This window comes from Myxine glutinosa, chromosome 1 (assembly GCF_964187855.1).
Source record: "Myxine glutinosa chromosome 1, kmMyxGlut1.1, whole genome shotgun sequence".
NCBI classification, from domain to species: Eukaryota; Metazoa; Chordata; class Myxini; order Myxiniformes; family Myxinidae; genus Myxine; species Myxine glutinosa.
In genome coordinates this window covers 112,317,520-112,340,823 of record NC_136261.1, presented here as the reverse complement: position 1 = coordinate 112,340,823, position 23,304 = coordinate 112,317,520, and the positions used below count along the sequence as shown (strand labels likewise).

Sequence of the window (23,304 nt, the reverse complement as noted above, 5' to 3'; positions counted from 1 at the left end):
TAATTCGAGCGACAGGCTTGTCGGTTCATTCCGGTAAGCCTGAGTTTGAGAACCTGAGACCGAATTGATATTGAGACGAGGAAGAGAAAAAGAAAAAAAATCACCGGAATCAAAAGACATAGCACAGAAAAGAGGACCGACTGTGTTACACGTCAGACATAAAAGAAGAGATTCAACAACAGTCAGAGAAGGAAGTGCCAAGAGGAAATAATACCAGGAAAGATTTCAATAAGAGGGGCTGATGTCCCCACGATTTTCTTTTGAAACATCATACGTATTGTAACATGGCCGAGTATCGTTTCAAGATGCAGAAGAATAAAAATTGCATTTACCTTCGCCCATCAAGTTGTATTAGGATAAGTGCAAAATCAAAAGCTTGTTAAAAAATAAAAAAAGTAATAAAAGGAGAATGCTTTAAAAGAACCTTGCATTGGAAAAGTTGTCATATTTGTTGATTATAAACAAGAACACAAACATGGTATCGAAACAAGAAGCCTCTAAGTAAGCAGTTGTCTTGTGATCAATTTGCATTGACAAATCGGCTGTTGATCAAATGAACTTACAGAAAGGATGAGAAAACAATATGAAAATGTTAACTACAACAATTACTGCGATCTTGTTCGCTTTTGATGTTTCCATTAACATTTAGTGCTTTGAAAAGCAGAATGGCATTGAATATGCAAAATACGTGAGGCAAAGGGAACGGAATAGACAGAAAGCAGATTGGTCAGGAATCCCAGTGGTCATGGGTTAAAACTCCAGTCAAGGGTTACCAACACCCAATGGGTTCCACCATGAAGATGTATTAAAAAACGACCGAATGTGTCTTCAATTGGACTTTGTGATGACTACACAATTACTTGTGTGACATTTTCAAAGGCATTCTTTCAACATCCAAAAATAAATGGTGAATGTGTACTTTCATAGAACTGACATACATTTTGCATGAACAAATATATATATCTATCTATAATTCCAGTAATCTCTGTTTGTTTGTTTGTCCTCTTATAACTTGAGAACTACTCATCGCAGAGCAAAACCAAAGGCATATTCGGAATCAGTACGTCTCAGAGAAACTACAGCACACCTTAAAATTTAAAAAATTTCGCGTTTTAAAATTATGACGTCATCAGCGTATTTCGGAACGTTAATTTTTCAACTTCATATTCGGAATCAGTACGTCCCAGAGAAACTACAGCACACCTTAAATGTTTAAAAAACCTTCAGGTTTTAAAATTGTGACATCATCAGCGTATTTCGTAACGTTAATTTTTCAACTTTGACGACAATGACTTCCGACTTCCGGGTTCGGAATGTGGGACCAATGCCATTTGACAGGGAATAAAAAATAAATGCGACATTCAGTTGACGACAATGATTTCCGACTTGACTCCCCCCTCCCCCTACACCCTCCCCTTCTCCCCTACCCCCTCCTCCTCTCCCTACCCCTTCCCCCTCCTCCCCCCTCTCCTCCCCTCGCCCTCCCATCCCCCTCTCTTCTCCTCCCCCTCCCCCCTCTTCTCCCCTCCCCACCGTCTCCTCCCCTCTCCCCCGTTCCCCTCCCCCCTCTTCTCCCCTCCCCCCTCTTCTCCTCTCCTCCCCTCCCCCCCCGTTCCCCTCCCCCTCCCCATCCCTCCCCCTCCCCCCCTCTTCTCCCCTCTCCTCCTCCCCCTCCCCCCTCTTCTCCCCTCCCCCCCTCTTCTCCCCTCCCCCCCGTTCCCCTCCCCTTCCCCCTCCCCTCCCTTCCCCCGCCCGGCAATGCCGGGTACTTCTGCTAGTATATATATATATATATATATATATATATATATATATATATATATATATATATATATATATATATATATATATATATATATATATATATATATCACTTATTTTGACAATATCATTTGGTCCAACAATTAAAGTAAAATTGAACCTTTGCTTGCAAGGAAAATAAGATACCACATCCTGCAAAGTTTGATTCATTCGTGAATGAATAATCAAATGCATCAGAGATTTCCAAGTATTCCAAAGTTATAACCACAGAAATGAAGCAAAGGGAGCTCGTGTATTTTTCATTTCCTCAACAAAGCTGTGGAATCAATCAATGGCAAGTTTAGTCTGATCATGAGAATGATTTAAAAGGATGTGGGTTTCTCTTTATCCCAAAGCCTTTGAAAACCTCACGTCGTTGAGTTAAAATGACTTCCTGACTCGTCATTGAAGGTGAATTTTGTTGTATTGTATATTCAATATCGCAGCTCAACTACTGTACAAATGAAACCAAGTTTAGGCTAAGAAAGCGATGGACTGCAAGGTAAACCACTGGTGCGATCCCAAAGTTGGTCCCCAATCTCCAGTTTTTTGGGGTTTTTTTGCAGGTAATTTGGTGATCTTCACTAATAGGTTTGAGAAATCCAGCAACAGATTCTATTTTCAAAATAAAACGATGACAGAAGTAAAAATAACAGACATCATAATTATCAGATCCTATAAAATTATAAATAAATAAAATCCTGCGGTGGGGCATTGGGGTTTGTCTGACAAGGAATGTTATTGATATTAGTAAATGCATTTCGGACTGGAATTTAATTCTGATTAGCAAAGTTTTATTATGAGAATATGGAGAAGACAAATTCATACTTTTGCCAAAAGGTCAAAGGTCAGTGTCACCTAAAATCATCAATTTTCATCCGATTGACCTGAAATTAAAATTTACCATTTGAGGTTTGTCATCAAAATTTCAACAAAGTTTTATGATGAGAATATGGAGAAGACAAATCAATAATTTGGTCGAAAGTCAGCATCACATAAAATTGCGAATTTTCACCCGATTGACCTGAAATGTAAAGAATTTGCATATTGGGTCACTGAATTGGTTCACTAATCAAAAGCTCGAAGCCGGTTGTGTTTATTAGATCAAATGGTCAGAGGTCTAGGTTGCATAAAATCATCAATTTTCATCGGATCGACCTATAAGTTAAAGAATTTGCATCATGGGTCACAGAATTGCTCCACCAATTAAGAAGTTCATTTTTTTTTTTTTTAGATCAAAAGGTAAAAGCTGCAAAAAATCGTTCACTTTCATTTCGTATTTTGTTTTAACTGTTTTTATCATGTTTGGCATACGAAAGAAGAAGAAGACGTCTAAATACAAAGTGGACGCGGACTGGCTTTGTATTTTCAGATGCTTTCTAGTTTATTTATAATTGTAATAATTGATGCAGAGGCTCGTGGTAAACTTCTATACGTTAAGTGTTAAAAGACAGCCGAATGTTACACTGGTTAAATATCCTTTTCAATCCTGAAGGTTTAGTCAAGTATGACATTTCCGGTGTGTGTGTGTGTGTGTGTGTGTGTGTGTGTGTGTGTGTGTGTGTGTGTGTGTGTGTGTGTGTGTCCCCGTGTGTGTGTCCGTGTGTGTATATATATATGATCCTTTGGATGCACTGACAAAGTGCAGTTATTTTTACTTCACGAACACGAGCAAAGTGGGCTTTAAGCAATTTCGTCACTCTGTCTGTCCATCAGTCTATTTATATATGATCAGGGAAGTACTTAATTCAATCGAATTATATATTTTAAACACTAAGAACAGGATTCGGAACACAAATCTGCAGTTTAGCAGTAGTTTAGCTCTGAAGTTGTTTGTTTATATCCATAATCGAGGCTCGTGGAAGAGTATTTATTAGTACACTGAACGAATCAGGACACAAAAGTACAAAAGGAACAGCACAGAGATGGGGGTAACACCAACAACAGAGCTGAAGGCCAAGACAGGGGGAGACACACAGACAATGGGTGTAGAGAGGAATCGGGGGGGGGGGGGGGGGAGGAGAGGATGCATTGGGTGGATAAGATGGATACAGGAGCGAAAATGGGAATTTGGAAGGAGGGATTGCCGTGGGGTTGGGGAGGGGGTTCACGAGGGTATAAAAGATCATTGATTTTGATTGGGGATAACCTGAGACAGTGGTGAACAGCTGTTTTGAAGACCTGGAGGGAGGTATGAGATTGAAGAGGATGTGTAGCCTTGAGATTACAACCTGCATTTCTGGAAGTAAAGCTATGAAGAGTCGCATGTGCCTCCCTCCATAACCTCGACATCCCGAGCCTCCTAAATACAAAAGGTCTTTGTCATCACTTTCTGCTTCAGAAACCACTCTTCATACAACACTCTATAAGCATTAGAACCTGACTGCAGAGTAACTACAACAAAAATTGGCTTTTGAGCAAATTCAAATGCAAAACAATGCTGAAAATGTACATATAAACACAGATTTACTCTTTCACCAAAAATGCCACTTTGATCAAAGAGAAACCAAACCCAAAGTTAGAAAAATTTACATTATTTAACTTTTTCAGTTTGCATCGAAAGAAAATCTGCACCACTAAGCATCAAATGAAAATTCAGCTTATTTACCAGTAATTTACCTACAAACAGCCATGTCTTGCCTTTGTGGGTTTATGGTCCATGATTGGAGGCGTCTTGGTGACTGCAGGTGATTGGAGGTTTATGGTCCATGATTGGAGGCGTCTTGGTGACTGCAGGTGATTGGAGGTTTATGGTCCATGATTGGAGGCGTCTTGGTGATTGCAGGTGATTGGAGGTTTATGGTCCATGATTGGAGGCGTCTTGGTGACTGCAGGTGATTGGAGGTTTATGGTCCATGATTGGAGGTGTCTTGGTGACTGCAGGTGATTGGAGGTTTATGGTCCATGATTGGAGGTGTCTTGGTGATTGCAAGTGATTGGAGGTTTATGGTCCATGATTGGAGGTGTCTTGGTGATTGCAGGTGATTGGAGGTTTATGGTCCATGATTGGAGGTGTCTTGGTGATTGCAGGTGATTGGAGGTTTATGGTCCATGATTGGAGGCGTCTTGGTGATTGCAGGTGATTGGAGGTTTATGGTCCATGATTGGAGGCGTCTTGGTGATTGCAGGTGATTGGAGGTTTATGGTCCATGATTGGAGGCGTCTTGGTGACTGCAGGTGATTGGAGGTTTATGGTCCATGATTGGAGGCATCTTGGTGATTGCAGGTGATTGGAGGTTTATGGTCCATGATTGGAGGCGTCTTGGTGATTGCAGGTGATTGGAGGTTTATGTTCCATGATTGGAGGTGTCTTGGTGATTGCAAGTGATTGGAGGTTTATGGTCCATGATTGGAGGTGTCTTGGTGATTGGAGGTTTATGGTCCATGAATGGAGGTGTCTTGGTGATTGGAGGTTTATGGTCCATGATTGGAGGTGTCTTGGTGATTGGAGGTCCATGATTGGAGGCGTCTTGGTGATTGGAGGTTTATGGTCCATGATTGGAGGTGTCTTGGTGATTGCAGGTGATTGGAGGTCCATGATTGGAGGCGTCTTGGTGATTGGAGGTTTATGGTCCATGATTGGAGGTGTCTTGGTGATTGCAGGTGATTGGAGGTTTATGGTCCATGATTAGAGGCGTCTTGGTGATTGGAGGTTTATGGTCCATGATTGGAGGCGTTTTGGTGATTGGAGGTTTATGGTCCATTTTTTTTTTACAGCCATTCAGAAAGACCTAGGCCTGGTGTTGGCTTAGCGGTTAGGGTGCTGGCTTGTGATCCTAGGATCCGAATGGGTTCGAATCCCGGTCGATTGCTGAACCAGCCTGTCAAATTGAGTACCAGTTCACTGGTAATTCCCTGTGTGTCGCAAGAGGCGACTAACAGGGTTGGTGGAAGGAAGGGCATCCGGCCATAAAACATTGCTTCAAAAAGGGGACTACGGTGCCCAAAAAAGGCCAACCCCTGCTCTATGGGGGAAAAATGGCCTCTAAAGGTGGTTCTTTCTTTCATTCAGAAAGACTCAAAGGCATGACATCCCAATGAGGGATTGAACATAGGGAGATTAGATTAGTGATTAAAGTGAGATGAGAGGCTTATTCAAGGTTATCTTGCTTCAACATTTGCTTATTAAAGGTTACACAAGAACAGTCAAGGGAGGTTCAGTATCAGTAACTGAGAGGAATATCTCTCAGGTGAGAAAGGGCTTTTGGAGGAGATTCAAGTACGAATGGAGGAAGAAAAAAAGTAGCTAAGAAAGCCGAGAGATAAAATGCATCCTAGAGGATTGAGGGAGAAGGCAGCACAGATAAGTGTGATGGTAAATGTTAATTGGAGATCCATATAGAGAGAGATTTGGGGCACAGGAGCATTAGCAATTGGGTGGAAAACTAGTTTAGAAAGGGGGGGGTGGGGGGGGGAGTAACATTAGCTTTAAAGGAGTAGATGGGATTATAATTTAAAAAAAACTATATGACACACACACACACACACACACACGAAGGTGGGTACTTTGAGACGTTGGAGGTCTCCGTTACACCCTCTGAAACCCACATATGGAGATAACCAAAGAGCGAAGTGGAAGGAGGTAATTATACTTTTAGAGTTAAAGAGAAGGAGAGACATTTGGATAGTTAAGTTAAACAAATTAAAGGCAGTCAGCAAGGATTTATTAAGATAATTTAATGAATATTAAGATTTGATAAGGTATCACATAGGAAGTTGTTAGCTGAGGTTGGGGCCTACAGAGAGGTTGGTCGGGTAGCTAACTGCATTGGAAACTGGATCAGTGATTGGAAACAAAGAGTGCATAAGAGTGGGAGGATGGAAGTAGAGGGTTCCATTAGGGATCAGTACTGGGTCCATTATTATTTATAATTAACATCAATGATTTGGACAGTAGGGTTGAGTCTGCTTTCTAAATTTACAGATGGCATGAAGCTTGGAGGAAAGCAGAGATGAGAGTGATCAGATTCAGGAAAGTGTAGATACTTTAATAGATTGGACAAAAGATTGGTGATGCAGTATAACATAAAGATATGTAAGGTGCTTGGGATGGGCCAAAAAGGTGTTCTTATAGGGGCAATGTTGGAACATGTGACAGAGCTGGGGGTGAGTTAGGCAGACAGCATAGTTAATGTTAATGGTTAATGCATGGAATGGACTCCCTGTAGAGGAGGAACCACCTTTAGAGGCCATTTTTCCCTGGAGAGCGGGAGTTGGCCTTTTTCAGGCACCATAGTCCCCTTTTTGAAGCACTGTTTTATGGCCGGATACCCTTCCTGCCGGATACCCAACCGTGTTGGTCCCCTCTTGTGACATGCAGGGAATTACCAGTGAGCTGGTACTCAATTTGCCAACCTCGGAAGGATGACAGGCTGAGTCAACCCCCCTGGTGTTAATTCAGCGATCGACCGGGATTTGAACCCAGGATCCGAGGATCCCAAGCCGGCACCCGAACCGCTAAGCCAACACCAGACTCACTCCCTGGAAAGAGGAGGCATCAGCAAAAATAGCAAATATATTAAATATATAATTTGCTGAGGACCTAGAAGCATTGGGGATGAGGGGGGGGGGGGGCATCACAATGACCCGTTCATGGACGGGTGATTGTGATGTCTGTGATTGGGTCTCATCACAAAGTGAACGTGCTGTTGTGAATGTCTCATCCCACATAAAGAAACGTCTGAAAAAGTGAATGTATCAACAAAAAATGAAGGACGTGAAATAAAATCTCTGAACAGAATGTTGTTGTTGTTGCCTACTCCTCTTTGTCCTCATCAAGTCGATTAAACCATAGGTTGAATTGATGTGTTGTTAAAGCACAGGCATAAGAGGCCAAACAGCCTCCTCGTGTGTTCAAGTTCCACATACGTATAAATTAACTGAAATTGCATTTGCTACATAATGGTGCATTGTTCAATCAATACCATGAAGAAACATTCAATGTTGATTAAATCTGACAATTCTCAGTTTTTGAAATCAAACTTCAGTGCCATTACTGGGTCTGTGCCTGTGGTATCGGTCTGTGATTGAGAAAAGGTTTCACAACACAACACAGTGGTTGTTTGTGTCATAGAATACATATAGTTCATTAAATCATTATGTAAGCCGCAACATTATTCGCTGACATAATATGGCTTATTGTGACATACAAATAAATGCAAAAATGAACGAGGAGGCATATACATTGTAGTGAGAGAATAGAAGAAGGGAATAAAATGAGGAATGGACAAAATGGAAGGAGAGTATGTGGCGGAGAGGAAAGAAGAGAGAAAGAAGACGTGAAAAGGTAAGAGAATGGGGAAAGAGAAAAGAAGAGAAAAATCCAACAGAGATGGCCATATCTGATAATGATCATCAGAACGAAAAAAAAAAGGCCGGATATAGAGAAGTTAAAATTCGGATGCTAAAACGAGGTAGGATCATTGCATAGACAACATGTGGGGCACAGTGGTCTCACATCCTGCGTCTCTTCAACCGACTTTTTTGTATCCCCTTACCAAACCATCCAGGGCCAAGAGTTCTCTGCGTAATGAGACTTGAATATACACCTCCTTCTCTTTCATTATGTCTGCTTTCAACCTCCAGCTTTGCTGATTTGGCCTTTGTCGCACTCCTTAATATCCTGGTGCTGTTTCTGCTTTGTGACCTCCTGTCTTCTTCAAGTTGTCCAGTGACATCATGAGAAGGATTGTTGAGCAGCCTGCGGGAGTGAGAGTGCAGCTCGTCAGGGCGCAGCGGTGTTGCTAAGTGGAAGATCTGATCTTGGCCTCTGCAACATAGGGAAATAATGGAACGGCAGTGAATCATTTGAGAATGAGGAGGAAAAATAGAAAGACTAGAATGACACTCTTCAACGTCGCGACGTCGACCGATATACCTCCTCTCACATTATTACATCATTATACAAACACTACATTACCAAAAGTATGTGGACACCCAAACATCTCATTCCAAAATCATGGGCATTAATATGGAGTTGGTCCCCCCATTTGCTGCTATATCAGCCTCCACTCTTCTGGGAAGGCTTTCCAATAGATGTTGGAACATTGCTGCAGGGATTTGTTTCCATTCAGCCACAAGAACATAAGTGAGGTCAGGGACTGATGTTGGGCGATTAGGCCTGGCTTGCAGTCGGTGTTCCAATTCATCCCAAAGGTGTTCGATGGGGTTAAGGTCAGGGCTCTGTGCAGGCCAGTCAAGTTCTTACACACCGATCTCGACAAACCATTTATGTATGGACCTCGCTTTGTGCACGGGGGCATTGTCATGCTCAAACAGGAAAGGGCCTTCTCCAAACTGTTGCCACAAAGATGGAAGCACATAATCATCTAGAATGTCATTGTATACTATAGCGTTAAGATTTCCCTTCACTGGAACTAAGTGGCCTAGCCCGAACCATGAAAAACAGCCCCAGACCATTATTCCTCCTCCACCAAACTTTACAGTTGGCACTATTCATTTGGGCAGGCAGCGTTCTCCTGGCATCCGCCAAACTCAGATTCATCCATCGGACTGCCAGATGGTGAAGAGTGATTCATCATTCCAGAGAATACGTTTCTACTGCTCCAGAGTCCAATGGCGGTGAGCTTTGCACCACTCCAGCCGACGCTTGGCATTGCGCATGGTGATCTTTGGCTTCTGTGCGACTGCTCGGACATGGAAACCCATTTCACGAAGCTCCCGACGAACAATTGTTGTGCTGACGTTGCTTCCAGAGGCAGTTTGTAACTCGGTAGTGAGTGTTGCAACCGAGGACAGACAATTTTTAAGCGCTTCAGCACTCGGCGGTCCCATTCTGTGAGCTTGTGTGGCCTAAAACTTCACGGGTGAGCTGTTGTTGCTCCTAGACGTTTCCACTTCACAATAACCACACTTGCAGTTGACCGGGGCAGCTCTAGCAGGGCAGGAATTTGACGAACTGACTTGTTGGAAAGGTGGCATCCTATGAAGGTGCACGTTGAAAGTCACGGAGCTCTTCAGTGTGGCCCATTCTACTGCCAATGTTTGTCAATGGAGATTGCATGGCTGTGTGCTTGATTATATATACCTTGTCAGCAATGGGTGTGGCTGAAACAGCCGAATCCACTAATTAGAAGGGGTGTCCGCATACTTTTGGTCATGTCGCATACTTTCACCAAGTTTGATTTAAGTTCCTTCAGCTGTTCTCAACTATCACATTTTTACCTGACATGAACTCTCACCTTTGATATTTGCTGCCGAAATCTAATCAGTTCATCTTTGCATCATAATACTCGTATGTTGTTGTGGTTTTGGGAAACCACTAAAAAGTAATGGCAACCACCATACAGGTCCCTTAGAATAGTTATTTCATTGCAGACAATTATCTTAGCCCATTCCCCTCATTTCAGGTTAGTATGTCTTTTTGCGTTGGGAAAGGGGAGAGACAGGTCCTCCACTCATAAAGGGATAATAACCAGGCAGATGCACAAAGATTGCATCCACAGATTGATTGAAAGTCTTGAAGGACAGAAGACAGACCAAAGACCATTGGGATATCCACCAATCAGGGCCTAAGAGAGAGCTAGTTGGGGCGGAGTGATGGGCTCCACCAATTGGGAGCCCAGACACCCTCGAACAGCAGCCCCACCCCTTACCAGGGCCCTGACAAAAGGCCTTGCACACATGTTTTTTTTTCTCTTTCTCTCTCTGACGGGTTCACTCAGCACATGCCTGCATGATTATTGCTCTCTCTTTTTGCCGGTTTCACCGAACATGTGCCTGCATTTCTCTCTCTTGGCCTCGGACTTTGTTGGCTGTACATGTGGGCTCCAGTCCAGACCCTCTCACAGGCCTCTGCACGTGATTCTCTCTCTTGGCCCTGGACTTTGTTACCTCTGCACGTGTGCATGACTCTCTCTAGGCCGGAGCCTCTCACAGGCCTCTGCACGTGATTCTCTCTCTTGGCCCTGGACTTTGTTACCTCTGCACGATAGGAGGAAAGATTCCCGGCGGTTCGTGGTTCATAAGGGAAAAATTTTATGACCATGAATGCACATGATTACAGTTTCATTAAAATGCTTACAAATAAAACGACAACAACAGCAGCATGCAGGTAGTGTTTCCAAGTTGGTAAGATGTAACTTTTGTTGATGATGATGATGCGTTAGAATCCAGTGAACTCTTGTGAAGAGGACCCAAGTGTGGGTGCTGATGAGTGTTGCACCAAAGGGGGTGCAGGTGAGGGTGCTGAAGGGGATGCAGTTGAGGGTACTGATGAGTCATGCACCTTGCATCCTCGAACCCCGATGATGTCCTCTCTCGCTTCGACATGAAAGTTCTCGTGGGCATTTCCGGTTTCGTCTGCATTGAAGACCTGCTCCGGCACATGCCCCTTCTCCTCAGAGCTGCGTGAGTTGAGCAGGGAAGGTTTCAGCTGCCTCGTGGTCCGCTGAGCATGCTCGCTTGTGAGCTACACATTATGGAGACGGTACCGCTTCTTGAAGCGGTCAAACCATCCCCTCTTAGCTCGGAAGGAACTGAGGCCACTCATACCCGTATCACTTTGGTGCTGGGTACTGCGCTAGCCGCGACCCTCTCATGAATCGCCTTCGCGTTTTGTATGTAACGGACAGTCAATTCATTCACGCCATAATGCCTGCCCACAAAGGTCGCACTCTCACCTCTTGATATTCGGTCTAGTAGCTCCACTTCCTAGCTTAGGCTCATGACTTTTTCTGCCTCTTGGGAGCAGACACATCTCCTGTTTAGGACCAATGAGTGCAAAAAGTCCATGAGTGCAAGGGATCACAACAGGTCAAGGCAGTGGGACGAGAAGAAAGAATGAGACCCAGGGCACGCTGAACATAAGCAGACATGCAGGGGTTGTGGGTAGATGGAGGAGGGGTGGTAGTGCGACCATTGTTTGTGGGGGCTTTGTCGGGAGGGATGGTGGTGGAGGAGGATGGTTTATGCGCGTAGAGCTGCTTTATGCACGGATGGTGGGAGATGTTTTTCTCTTTGAGCTGCTTTATGTTTATGTGTCTGCCCATTATGTAAGTGTTTGCCCGACAGAAAATCGTGCGAATGACAGATCTTTTATGGATCAGTGGGTGGTGTGAATCAAACTGCAAATACTAGTTGGTATGTGTGGGTTTCCTGTAAATCTCAAAATCCACGCGGCCGTCACCATTCATGTGAACCTTTCAATCAAGAAAGGCCAACTGATCATTGCTATCTATAAATTATCTGTCATTCGCACTCTTTTCCATTGGGCAGACGCTATTCCGACCACACAGGAGGGGAAATTATGTGAGAAGGAGAACATCAGGAGTGCTCTCAGTAAGTGTGGTTACCCCGTTTGGTATTTTTTTAAAAGCGTGAAGTGGTAAGATCAACATCACGCACAGTGAACAACAACAGGGCACGGGTCAAGAAAACAGGATACGAGTGACCATTCCGTATGTGTCTGGGCTGTCTGAGAAAGCGAGAAGATCCTTCTCCAAGTTTGGCATTGTTACATCATATAAACCACACAGAATTCTGCGCAGCCAGTTAATTCATGTTAAGGATAAGATCCGGAAGGACAGGAAACGTGACTGACTTGGTGTTTCACATCAGATGTGGAGACCCATCATGCACTGAGGCCTACATAGGAGAAACTCGGCAAGCTCTTGAGGCCGGTATGAACCAACATTGTCGTCCATCTTATGAAGAGGCGTTGAACTCTGCTATATACAGTATACGCACTTGAACCTGCATGGTCACACCTTTGATAACATTCAAGTGGTAATTTTAAACTGATAAAAAGTGATTTGCTCGAAGTGTAAAGGAATCCATTTGGGAAAGAGTAGGGATCATCTCTCAACCACCATCTCTCAACAAAAGGGTCGGTTTGCAATTGAATCTGTCACAGACGTGGGACAAGACTATAACATCTCTCCCATGCCGTCTGCAGTCGGCTCTATCAACTTGTAAGTCCAGCTTTTTCAATTATAAACTTTTACAGATTTAATTTGACTCGATGAATCATAACAACCTGCATCGATTTACATAAGTTTACTGCTAACCTTTATGGCCGACTACCAGATGGCCGACTGGCGGCCATTTTGTTAGATAAACATTCCCCAACCATTTCTCGGACATGCCTGGTCAGGTTTTATTCAAACTTGCCACAAGCACAGTACACAATGGCATACACATGCACCTCACTTAATTTTGCGATCTGATCAAAGATGGCCGACGGGTAGACTGGCGACAATTTTAGTTGTAAAAAACAACAACCCGGTATTGAACACGTCCTCGACCATTTATCGGACAGACAAGCTTCATCAAACTTGGCACACAGATAGTGAATGATGGCTTACATATGCACGTCTTTTTTTTTTGACATCAGATCCAAGAAGGCCAACTGGCGGCCATTTTGTTATTTAAACGTCTTCCCATCCATTTTTCAGACATGCATGAACCGATTTTGTTCAAACTTGGCACAAAGACAATACATGAGATGCATATGCAGAAGATTTTGTTTTGTAATCCGATCAAAGATGGCCAAATGGAGGCATTTAGCTCAGTACAGCAAAATTACTAAAACCACGGGGGCTATGACATTTTATGTCTTTTTACCTCCGCCACCAAAGGTGGATGGAGGTTATGTTTTCACCCCTGTCTGTCTGTCTGTCTGTCTGCTTGTCCGTTTGTGAATAGGATATCTCAAAAAGTTGTGGACGTATTCGGACGAAATTTGGCAGAGATGTAGCGTATGTGACAATGACGAAATGATTAGATTTTGGTGAAGATCCATATTCGGATCCGGCTAGTAGAATTTTTAAAGTGATTCTTCACCATTGGGAGATAGGGCAAAAAACGATACATAGCAGGATATCTCAAAAAGTTGTCGACGGATTTGGACGAAACTTGGTGGACCGGTTGGGTGTCTGACCAGGATGATTTGATTCGATTTTGGTGAAGATCTGAATATGGATTCGGATATGAGTATTATTTAATTTTTTAAGTGATTCTTCACCATTGGGAGATTTGGCCAAAAACAATACATAGCAGGATATCTCTAAAAGTTGTGGACGGATTTGGACGAAACCTGGTGGACCGGTGGGGTGTCTGACAAGGACGATTCGATTCAATTTTGGTGAAGATCCGGATCCAGATCCAGCTAGTAAAAATTTTTAAGTGATTCTTCACCATTGAGTGATATGGCCAACCAGGTGGAAGTATGCTCTCTACTAAGTGCTGTTCTAGTTCTCCTTGTTTTGTGAAACTTTGTGTATGTAATCAACATTGGGGGATGCACAAAATATGTAACGACTTTTTGGATTTGACCCTGGGTTCATTCCCCAGGGGGTGGGGACTTAGGGTCACTTGGATCAAAACGGGGGAAAAATGTCTAAACTAAAAATTTGATGTTGGGTCATTGCTGGTGGAACCTTTTGTCATCTTTCAACTTTGTTTTAGATGGGAAGCGTGGGGGAATTACAATGGCAAACCATCAAATTCATTCTAGTTGATATTAAAATTGTATTTTGCACTTTATTTTACATGTTTACTTATAAACAAGCAATTTTGCTTTTCAAAAAAGCACTCATTAGTAACACACCTGTTGTATGGTGGAATCTCCAGGCCCAACTGCTTCATCAGCATTATCATTATATCATCACAGCGGGCAGAAACTTTCAAGACTGCTGCACCATCCTTGGGGGTCCACTGTAGGTGCAACATGCAACCAATGCTCAGGTGGCTGATTTGTAAAAATAAAACAACCCATGCATGTTCTTGCTCATTGTGGCCGATTTGTTTTCCCCACCAAGAATGAAACAATGAGGGGAGAAAAGTAGACTGATTTGTCCTGTCGGTGCCATAAAAATCCTTATTCCCCAAATATTATTGCACTGAAGCCAATTCACGTGCGAGTAAAAACACTATTTGCGGCGACTACCCATAATGTGGTGGTAAAACTAATTTTCATTTTGCGTTTGATTGTTTTTTTTTTTTAACATGGACTTGCAATGTTTTATTTTGATACATGTTCATTTTATCTTAAAACCAGCATGGAGCCAATTAAAATCTGTAACATCACAATGTCATAATAACTGGAAAGACAGCATGCATACCATGCGTGTCCACTTTATTTTCATGCACATGTTAGCAGTGTGTGTGTCTGTCTATCTATGTGTGTGTATGTGTATGTGTGTGTGTGTGTGTGTGTGTGTGTGTGTGTGTGTGTGTGTGTGTGTGTGTGTGTGTCTGCCTGTCCGTCTAGCTATCTGTGTCTGGCTATCTATTTATATGTGTCCATCTATCTATATATGTGTATATCTATCTATCTATCTCTGTGTGACTGTCTACCTATCAGTCTGTGTATCTAACTATCTCTCTGTGTCTGTCTATCTATCTCCATATCTATCTATATAATATGTGTCTCTGTCAGTCTGTCATATATATCTAAGTGTGTATCTGTTTATAATCTGTATGTCTGTGTGTCTATCTATCTATCTATCTATCTATCTATCTATCTATCTAGCTACCTGTCTGTCTGTCTGACAGTCTCTCTGTTGTACGAATGCCCTTGTGTAATGTCTGTTTAATGCAATGTTGTATTGTCTGTCTGTCTTTCTATCTATCTGATGTAAGGATGTGTGATTGATATAAGAATGCGCTTTTGTTTTTATGAGGGAGAGGGAGGGGGGAGGACAGAGGGGTTGGGGTTCGGAAGAGGTAGGGAGAGCAAAGATGAGACAGAGTTTGGAGGGGGAGGTTTAGACTTTGGGGGAGGGTGATGGTTGGTGTGTTGTGGGGGTTGGAGGAGTTGAGGAGTTGTGGTGGGGAAGGGTTTGAAGGCTTGCAGTGTGGAGGGCAGGAGCAGGATTGAAGCCTCCAGGTTGGGAGGGGGAGGTTGAGGCCTTGGGGTTTGGGAGTGGGGCTTGATGACTTGGGGTTTGGGAGGAGGGCTTGAAGACTTGGAGTTGAGGAATTAGTGCTGGAAATGATGAGGGGAGGGGGTTAGGACTTGAAGAAGAAAGGGGGTACTGAGGATGTGAAAAGGGGGCGGTGGATTATATTTTACATTATGTGGATTTTCCACGGGCCCCTGCCATTATGCTGTCAAAGGACATTCCTGTCAAACTCCATAAATATTCCACACTCTAATGGGAACTAATTCTATTGGAACAGCCAGGTGGAACTGACTTATCTGCTAGTCTTATACAGTGCCTTCAGAAAGTATTCACATCCCTTGACTTTTTTCACCTTTTGTTGTGTTACAGCCTGAATATAACATGGATTCAATTGACGTTTTTGGCACTGATGTACACATGATACACATCATGTTATCAAAGTGGAAATTTTATTTTTGAAACTTTTACAAAATAATTAAAAATTCAAATCTGAAATGTCTTGAGTAAATAGGTAGTCAACCACTTTGCTATGACACCAAATTGAGCTCAGGTGCATCCAATTTCCTTTGATCATCCTTGAGATGTCTCTACAACATGATTGGAGTCCAAATGTAGCCAATTCTATTGATTGAACATGATTTTGAAAGAAACACACCGATTTATAAAAGGTCCCACAGATGACAGTAAATGTCAGAGCAGTAACTCCATCATGAAATCAAAAGAACTGTCCGTATAAATCTGAGATAGAAGCATAAATCTGGGGAAAGGTATAAAACATTTTCTAGTGTTAAAAGTTCCCAAAACCAAAGAGAGCTCCATCATTAGGAAATGGAAAGACTTAAACTACCCAGACTCTTCCTACAGCTGACCATCCGCTCAAACTGAGCAACCGAGCAAGAAGGACCTTGGTCAGGGAGGTGACCAAGAACCCAATGACCACTCTGACAGAACTACAGAATTCCTTGGATGAGATGGGAGAACCTATCGGAAGGACAAAAGTCTTTGCAGCCCTTCACAAATCGAGGCTTTATGCGAGAGTGGCCAGACAGAAGCCACTCCTAAGAAAAGGGCACATGACAGCATGCCTGGAGTTTGTAAAAAGGCATGTGAAAGACTCTCAGAGCATGAGGCAAAATATTATGTGGTCCGATGAACACTCTGGCCTGAATACAAAGCCCTACGATTGACATAAACTGAACATAGCTTACACCATCTCTACTGTGAAGCTTGGTGTTGGCAGCATCATGTTATGGGAAAGCTTTTCAGTGGCAGGGACTTGGGAACTTTTAAGGATAGAGGGAGCAATTAATGGAGCCAAATACAGGCAAATCCTTGAGGAGAACCTGCTTCAGACTGCAAAAGATCTTAGACTGTGGCAAAGATTCACATTCCAACAGGACAATGACCCCAAGCATACAGCCAAAGCAACACTGGAATGGTTTCACAACAAGAACGTGAAAGTCCTTGAGTGGCCCAAACAAAGCTCAGACTTGAATCCCATTGAGATTCTGTGGAAAGACCTGAAGATTGCTGTTCACCGACACTCCTCATCAAACTTGACAGAGCTTGTGCAAATCTGCAAGGAAAAAGGGGAGGAACTCCCCAAATCCAGATGTGCAAAACTGATACAGACATACCCAAGAAGACTCAAATGTCTAATTGCTGGCAAATGCACTTCTATGAAGTATTTACTCAGGGGGTTGAATACTTATGTAAATTAGACATTTCTGTATTTCATTTTTAATTATTTTGTAAATACTTCTAAAAAAAGAAAATTCCACTTTGACATTATGGGGTATTACAGTATGTGTCGATCAGTGACATAAAGTCTCAATGAAATCTATATTAAATTCAGGCTGTACCAACAGAGACTATGAATATCAGATACCAGATTTTGAAAAAAAGGCAGTTTTTCTATATGAAACGACATGAAATTTATAGCTTTGAAGAAAAATGCTTTGCTTACATACATCTAGTATTCTAGTAACGTCGAACATAGCAAAGCTGACTGGAACTCGGCTTTGGAATCAAATCTTCAATTTATAGTTCACTTTTACCCTTTTCATCAAGACAGTCAGTTCCATCTCCGGACCTAAAATCAGTGTTAAAGTCATGGATATTTTTGACTACCTCCATTATTGTCATCTATGGAATTGTGTGCACTCTCTGTAAGGATATCTAACATCGGTGAGATCTGTTGAAGATTTGGTGATCGCTTCCATGAACACTTACTTGCTCGACATATGGACCAACAGCACAGTTTTGTCTGGTGTTGCTCGATCAGTATATATTTAGTTTTGTTGCGGTTTTAGGAAACCACTCAGAGGCAATGGCAACCACCATACCCTTAATGTAGTTATTTCGGTAGAGTAAGGTCAGAGTAGTTATTTCTGTAGAGTAAGGTCAGAGTAGCTCCTTCCCCTTGTGCAGTGGGTTAGAGTGTAATACAATGCGTTGGTGAAGGGTAGAGAGGTTTTTTCCCCCCTTTTCTCCCCATTTCCTTGGGGTTAATTGTAAATTCTATATGAGCTTCATGGGCGCCCTGTACAATGCACTTGCTAATTTGCATATCACGCTAAAAGCTGGTTTGAATCGCGCGCCGAATCTCAACTGCCCCTCGTCTTCACCGTCTCTGAATCTTCCCCTTTGATACACGATAAGGACACCACACTTAGCTTTTATTAAACACATTTTTAGTTACACTTTATTTTGGTTTCATTATAATTTTCACGTTAATTTCCATTGCATCAAGACATTGTACACGCGATTCATTGCCACCCGAAAAAGTCATCACTCGCTACAATCTTTGCTCCAACCAAACACGATTTGCTCTCCTTTTGCAATCATCCACCCCTCATTCACTGAGCAGCGTTTGCTGCAGGAAGCACAGAGGGGATCGCTGGAAGCAGCGGCCAGCACTATAGTTTGCCGGAATTTGTCATAGAACAGAACATACAGGAGTTAATTGGCCATTAGCATCCTGGGGACATCTAATCGCTCCGTCTGTCTTTACAAAACAATTATGCACTCCCAGCATCCATCCCATGCTGAGGGCAAGTCGCTACCCCTCCCGCAGGATATCGGCTGCGAAAGTCTAGCGAGGGCAGGGCAAAGCGGTGATGCGTCAATCAGCATCCTGGATTCCACCATAAATTTTCTAGATTCGCCCTCTAGGCCCCGCCCTCACAAAGGGATTATAAAAGTGTTGCGGGCGAAAGCTCACTCTCTCTCCCTCTGACTGCCTGCCTGCTCTCTCTGACTGCCTGCCTGCTCTCTCTGACTGCCTGCCTGCTCTCTCTGACTGCCTGCCTGCTCTCTCTGCCTGCCTGCCTGCTCTCTCTGCCTGCCTGCCTGCCTGCTCGCCTGCTCTCTCTGCCTGCCTGCCTGCTCTCTCTGCCTGCCTGCCTGCTCTCTCTGCCTGCCTGCCTGCTCTCTCTGCCTGCCTACTCTCTCTGCCTGCCTGCCTGCTTGTCTGCCTGCCTGCTCTCTCTGCCTACTCTCTCTGCCTGCCTGCCTGCTTGTCTGCCTGCCTGCTCTCTCTGCCTGCCTACTCTCTCTACCTGCCTGCTCTCTCTGCCTGCCTGCTCTCTCTGCCTGCCTGCTCTCTCTGCATGTGCTTTGGTGGACGATCTGGGTTTGAGGGGTGGCGCTCACATTGGCGGGTCGGAGCTGGAAGCTTTGGGGTGGATGGAGCGAGCGAACCAATTAGAGCCAAACCAAGTTATGCTTACACATTCCTTATAGACTCTCACACAGTAGGCTATCATCTCTCACCTTCTTTTCTCAGCTTTCTTTTATTTTTTATCATATCTGCCTGTGGTGAGAGAGAAAAAGACCTTCAGAAACAGATTCATCACGAGAGATATCAATGATCCTAAAAGCCTTGCTTTATACAGCATGAAGCCGAGCTAGGTTTGAGGCAGGAGCACCAGCCTAGAAGGGAGAGCAGTACTCCATTAAGCTGTGGATGCAGGCTTTGTAAGTGATGAGCAGCTCAGTTGTGCCAAGGAAGGACCTCGCACGACGGAGGATGCCAAGTCGGTGAGTGGCTTTGGAGGCCAGCTTGGAAATACAGCTTTCCCTGGAAAGATCATGGCAGATAGTGAGACACAAAAGCTTGTGTGACAGAACTTCTTTAAGAGGATTGTTGAGAAAGTAGATGGGAGGGTTTACCAGACAGTCCTTTCAGAGAGACATAGTGAGGGTGTGAGATTTGTCAGGATTGAAAGACATGTTCCATGTGTTTGACCAGTTTGTGATTTTGTCCAGGTCTGCAGAGAGTGGAGGCATCCTGGATTCCGCCAATCATTTTCTAGATTCTCCCTCTAGGCGCCGATCTGAGGGTTGAGATCTGGAGCGGCAGTGGGTGGAGTCATCAGCAAAAAAATAGAGAGGATTTTCCAACCATAGCAACAAGACAAAATTATATGGCCACCCTCTTGGTTTTCTGGTGGGCCTAACACATTAGGCTTCTCGGCCTCTGCTGATGTATACACTGCCGAGATTTGTTCCTCATATTTCAATTGGCTTTTTGGGTGGAGTGCTATTGACAGTGGGACCCTGAAAAATCTAATCACGTGTTGAATAATAGTAAGATTTAATAAAGCCTGCCAGAACGCACAGTAATCAAGCGTTACATTATGCAAATGACTAAAACCATTGGATTTTTTTGGGTCGAGTGTTATGACCCTGGCCTGAGGAGAGGGTATTGCGTTTGAGTCCGTTTGGCTATTTGTCTGTTTGTCCGCACAGAATAAATATGATTTTCTCTGCAACCGTTAGTCCAATCGACAGGAAATTTTCACCATAGGTGCCACCCCACCTGTATAATTTTTTAATGATAATTATGACGTCATAGATAACGTGGTTCGGCCGCCATCTTGGAAAAACCGGAAAACGTTGCACCTCTATATCTCCGAAAGCGCTGCATAGAGAAAATTGAGACCTGGCTCATTGTAAAGAATTCTCCATGGGGAATAAAATATGTTAATGATGATGTTATAGGTGCCTCCATCATGACGTCAAAATTCGACAAGTACAAAACTTCATCCGATCAAGATGAAATTTCTTAAGCGTCATGTAGGCATAAATTGGGGGAGGGAAAAAAAAATTATGATGACGTCACTGGTCACGTGGTTCGGCCGCCATATTTGTTTTAACACAAAAGCCTTAAAAACCACTGAAAATACATCCTGGCGAGGGTTTGCAATCTCTGATTGTTCTTTTTCTTGTTTACAATGTGGGACCCCCAAAAATCTAATCATATGTCGAATAATAGTAAGGTTTAATGAAGCCCATCAGAACGCACAGTACGTCAGAACGCACGGTGAGGTGTCGAGTCAATTTTTTAATAACACATTAAATGTGCATTTCACAATTGCGCTGTTCATCTTTTAAGAGTGTTTTAAAAGCACATTTCCCAATCGGCCCATTTCTGCATTTTGTTACAGGTTGTGACCACAGTGCGGTCATTCTCGAGATTGAAGCACAATCAATTCTCAAGATTGAAGCACAATTTTAGGTGAAAGTTGCAGATCTAACTTGAAAACTTGGCAGGTAAAAAATCCAGCACTTAAGTACATCCGTGTCGATACTTCAACCTTCCCGGACATTTGTTCAGTCACATGGCAGTCTCCTATATATTTTTCCATTCCAACATCTTGGACAGTCAAAAGCGTAAAGAGCAAACCATATTCTTAGGATTGATACTCGTTTGTGATTGTTAGCCCCTCACAAGATTGAAGAGCACTTTTCACTCACGTAGACGTCATGTCTTTTTCAACTTTTCAATCTATTCCATATCTCTGGTTTCCCCCTTTTCTTTTCTTTTGTTTTATCCTCCCTTCATTCTCTTCTTCTCTCTCCTCTTTCCTTTTTCTCCTCTTTGAGCTCTCTCATTATTTTATATATATATATATATATATATATATATATATATATATATATATATATATATATATATAGATATATATATAGATATATAGATATATATATATATAGATATATATATATATATATATATATATACATTTATATTACGTTATAAAGTGGCTTTAATTTATTTACCCAACGTCTTCTTTTTGCGTCTTCTTTGTTTTCTTATCACTCCCTTGCTCCCAGTCCTTTCCCTCGACACTTAAGCCCTGAACCATGTGGTATCAAATGACTCATTCAGTCCCACCCCATGTGTTCCATGACCCCCAACATCACTCTGATGCACTTTCACCCTAAATAAACCTTCACCCCTATCCCTTCTCCCACTTTTGCTCTGATGAAGGTGTACTAACCTGAAACGTCAGCTTCTCCTTGGTTCCCATGGCGGTTGTCATACTTTGATAAACATCCTGTTGATTCCATATAATATTTTAAACAATACCATTACATAAACATCGATAAACGAGATTACCTGAAGGTTGACAATGTATAGCTTGGCTCGTTTACCACGCACGCGCTCCATACCCCATAGAGAAGGGTATTTCTTAAGAACCTGAAAACAGTGAAAGGAAATAAATTAATGTTGTTTTGAAAAATATAAATGAGAGATGAATAATATTGTGATGAAGAGACTAGGAATAAAATTAAAAGAAAAGAAAAGTAGGGTAAGATATGGGGGCAAGGGAGGTGGATGAGGCGAGCAACAAGGTGGGGGGAGAGGAGGTTGATGGAGAAAAAGGGCAATGATAAAATAATAAAGAGAGAATGTCCTAGTAAGAAAATGAGCATGAGTGAAGAAAGGAGATAATTAATGCAAATATGGAACAAGAAAAAGAGCAATCAGAGATTGCAAACCCTCACCAGGATGTATTTTCAGTGGTTAAGGCTTTTGTGTTAAATCAAATATGGTGGCCGAACCACGTGACTGATGACGTCATTATATTTTTTCTAAACCAATTTATTCCTAGATTATGCTCAAGAAATTTCATCTTGATCGGATGAAGTTTTGTACTTGTCGAATTATGATGTCATAATGGAGGCACCTATGACTTCATCATTAACATATTTTATTCCCCATGGAGAGTTCTTTACAATGAGCCATGTGTTACGGATTCGTCACTTCCGTTGTGGTGGTTTGCATCCACTGTAAATATTTCTGATTCCATGTACTATTATTGTGTTCAAAAGGTTTATTGTTCATGAACTGTTTTCAAAAGGGGAAAAAAGTTAATGATAAAAGAAACAGGAGACCGGATCGGGAACCGGACGACGAAGAGGAAGAAGAGGGAAAAGAGGGCGGAGCGAATGAGTCGGACAAGAAAGCCGAGTTGCTCCGGGTTCTGAAGCGAGCGTTGGCGAGCCAGAGTCACTAGCGAACTTTCGGGTTTCCGGGAAAGGGATTCCTACGACAGAGTTGTCATCGCTGTGACCGGTCAACCTGCGTGTCAGGTTTTGCGATCGATTCAGGAGAGAATCATCGCCGTGCCATGCGCCACGAGACCGGGTCATCGGCCATTTTGACTCACGCAGGACTTGTGCTTCGCTCGCGGTTTCGTCTCTTTTCGACCATCTCCACCGCATTCAGACGTCGATCTGGGGCGTGTGTGTGACGTGGCTTTTTGAAGGTGTGATCTCTCAGTCGCCTGTAGGGCGCTTTTGGATTTCCCAGGCGCCTTTGTGCAGCTTCGGCTGTGTGACTGTATTG

At 43.0% G+C, this 23,304-nt stretch overlaps 1 protein-coding gene across 6 annotated transcripts in view; it reads right to left on the bottom strand.

The window, feature by feature from the left end:
• Nucleotides 1–23,304, bottom strand: part of SIRT7 (sirtuin 7) — a 97,295-nt gene that overhangs the window by 4,414 nt on the left and 69,577 nt on the right. For 2 of the 6 annotated variants that reach the window (XM_078776256.1, XM_078776244.1), the window contains 4 exons: nt 22,072–22,152; nt 14,369–14,475; nt 8,298–8,569; nt 1,857–4,102 (listed from right to left, as the gene is read on the bottom strand). In XM_078776256.1, coding sequence (XP_078632382.1) covers nt 3,618–4,102; nt 8,298–8,569; nt 14,369–14,475; nt 22,072–22,152 — 945 coding nt within the window. In that variant the 3' untranslated portion in view covers nt 1,857–3,617. Of the gene's footprint in view, nt 1–1,856; nt 8,570–14,368; nt 14,476–22,071; nt 22,153–23,304 lie in introns of those variants that run through there. The other 4 variants (XM_078776251.1, XM_068117186.2, XM_068117190.2 and 1 more) reach the window with 4 other exon arrangements.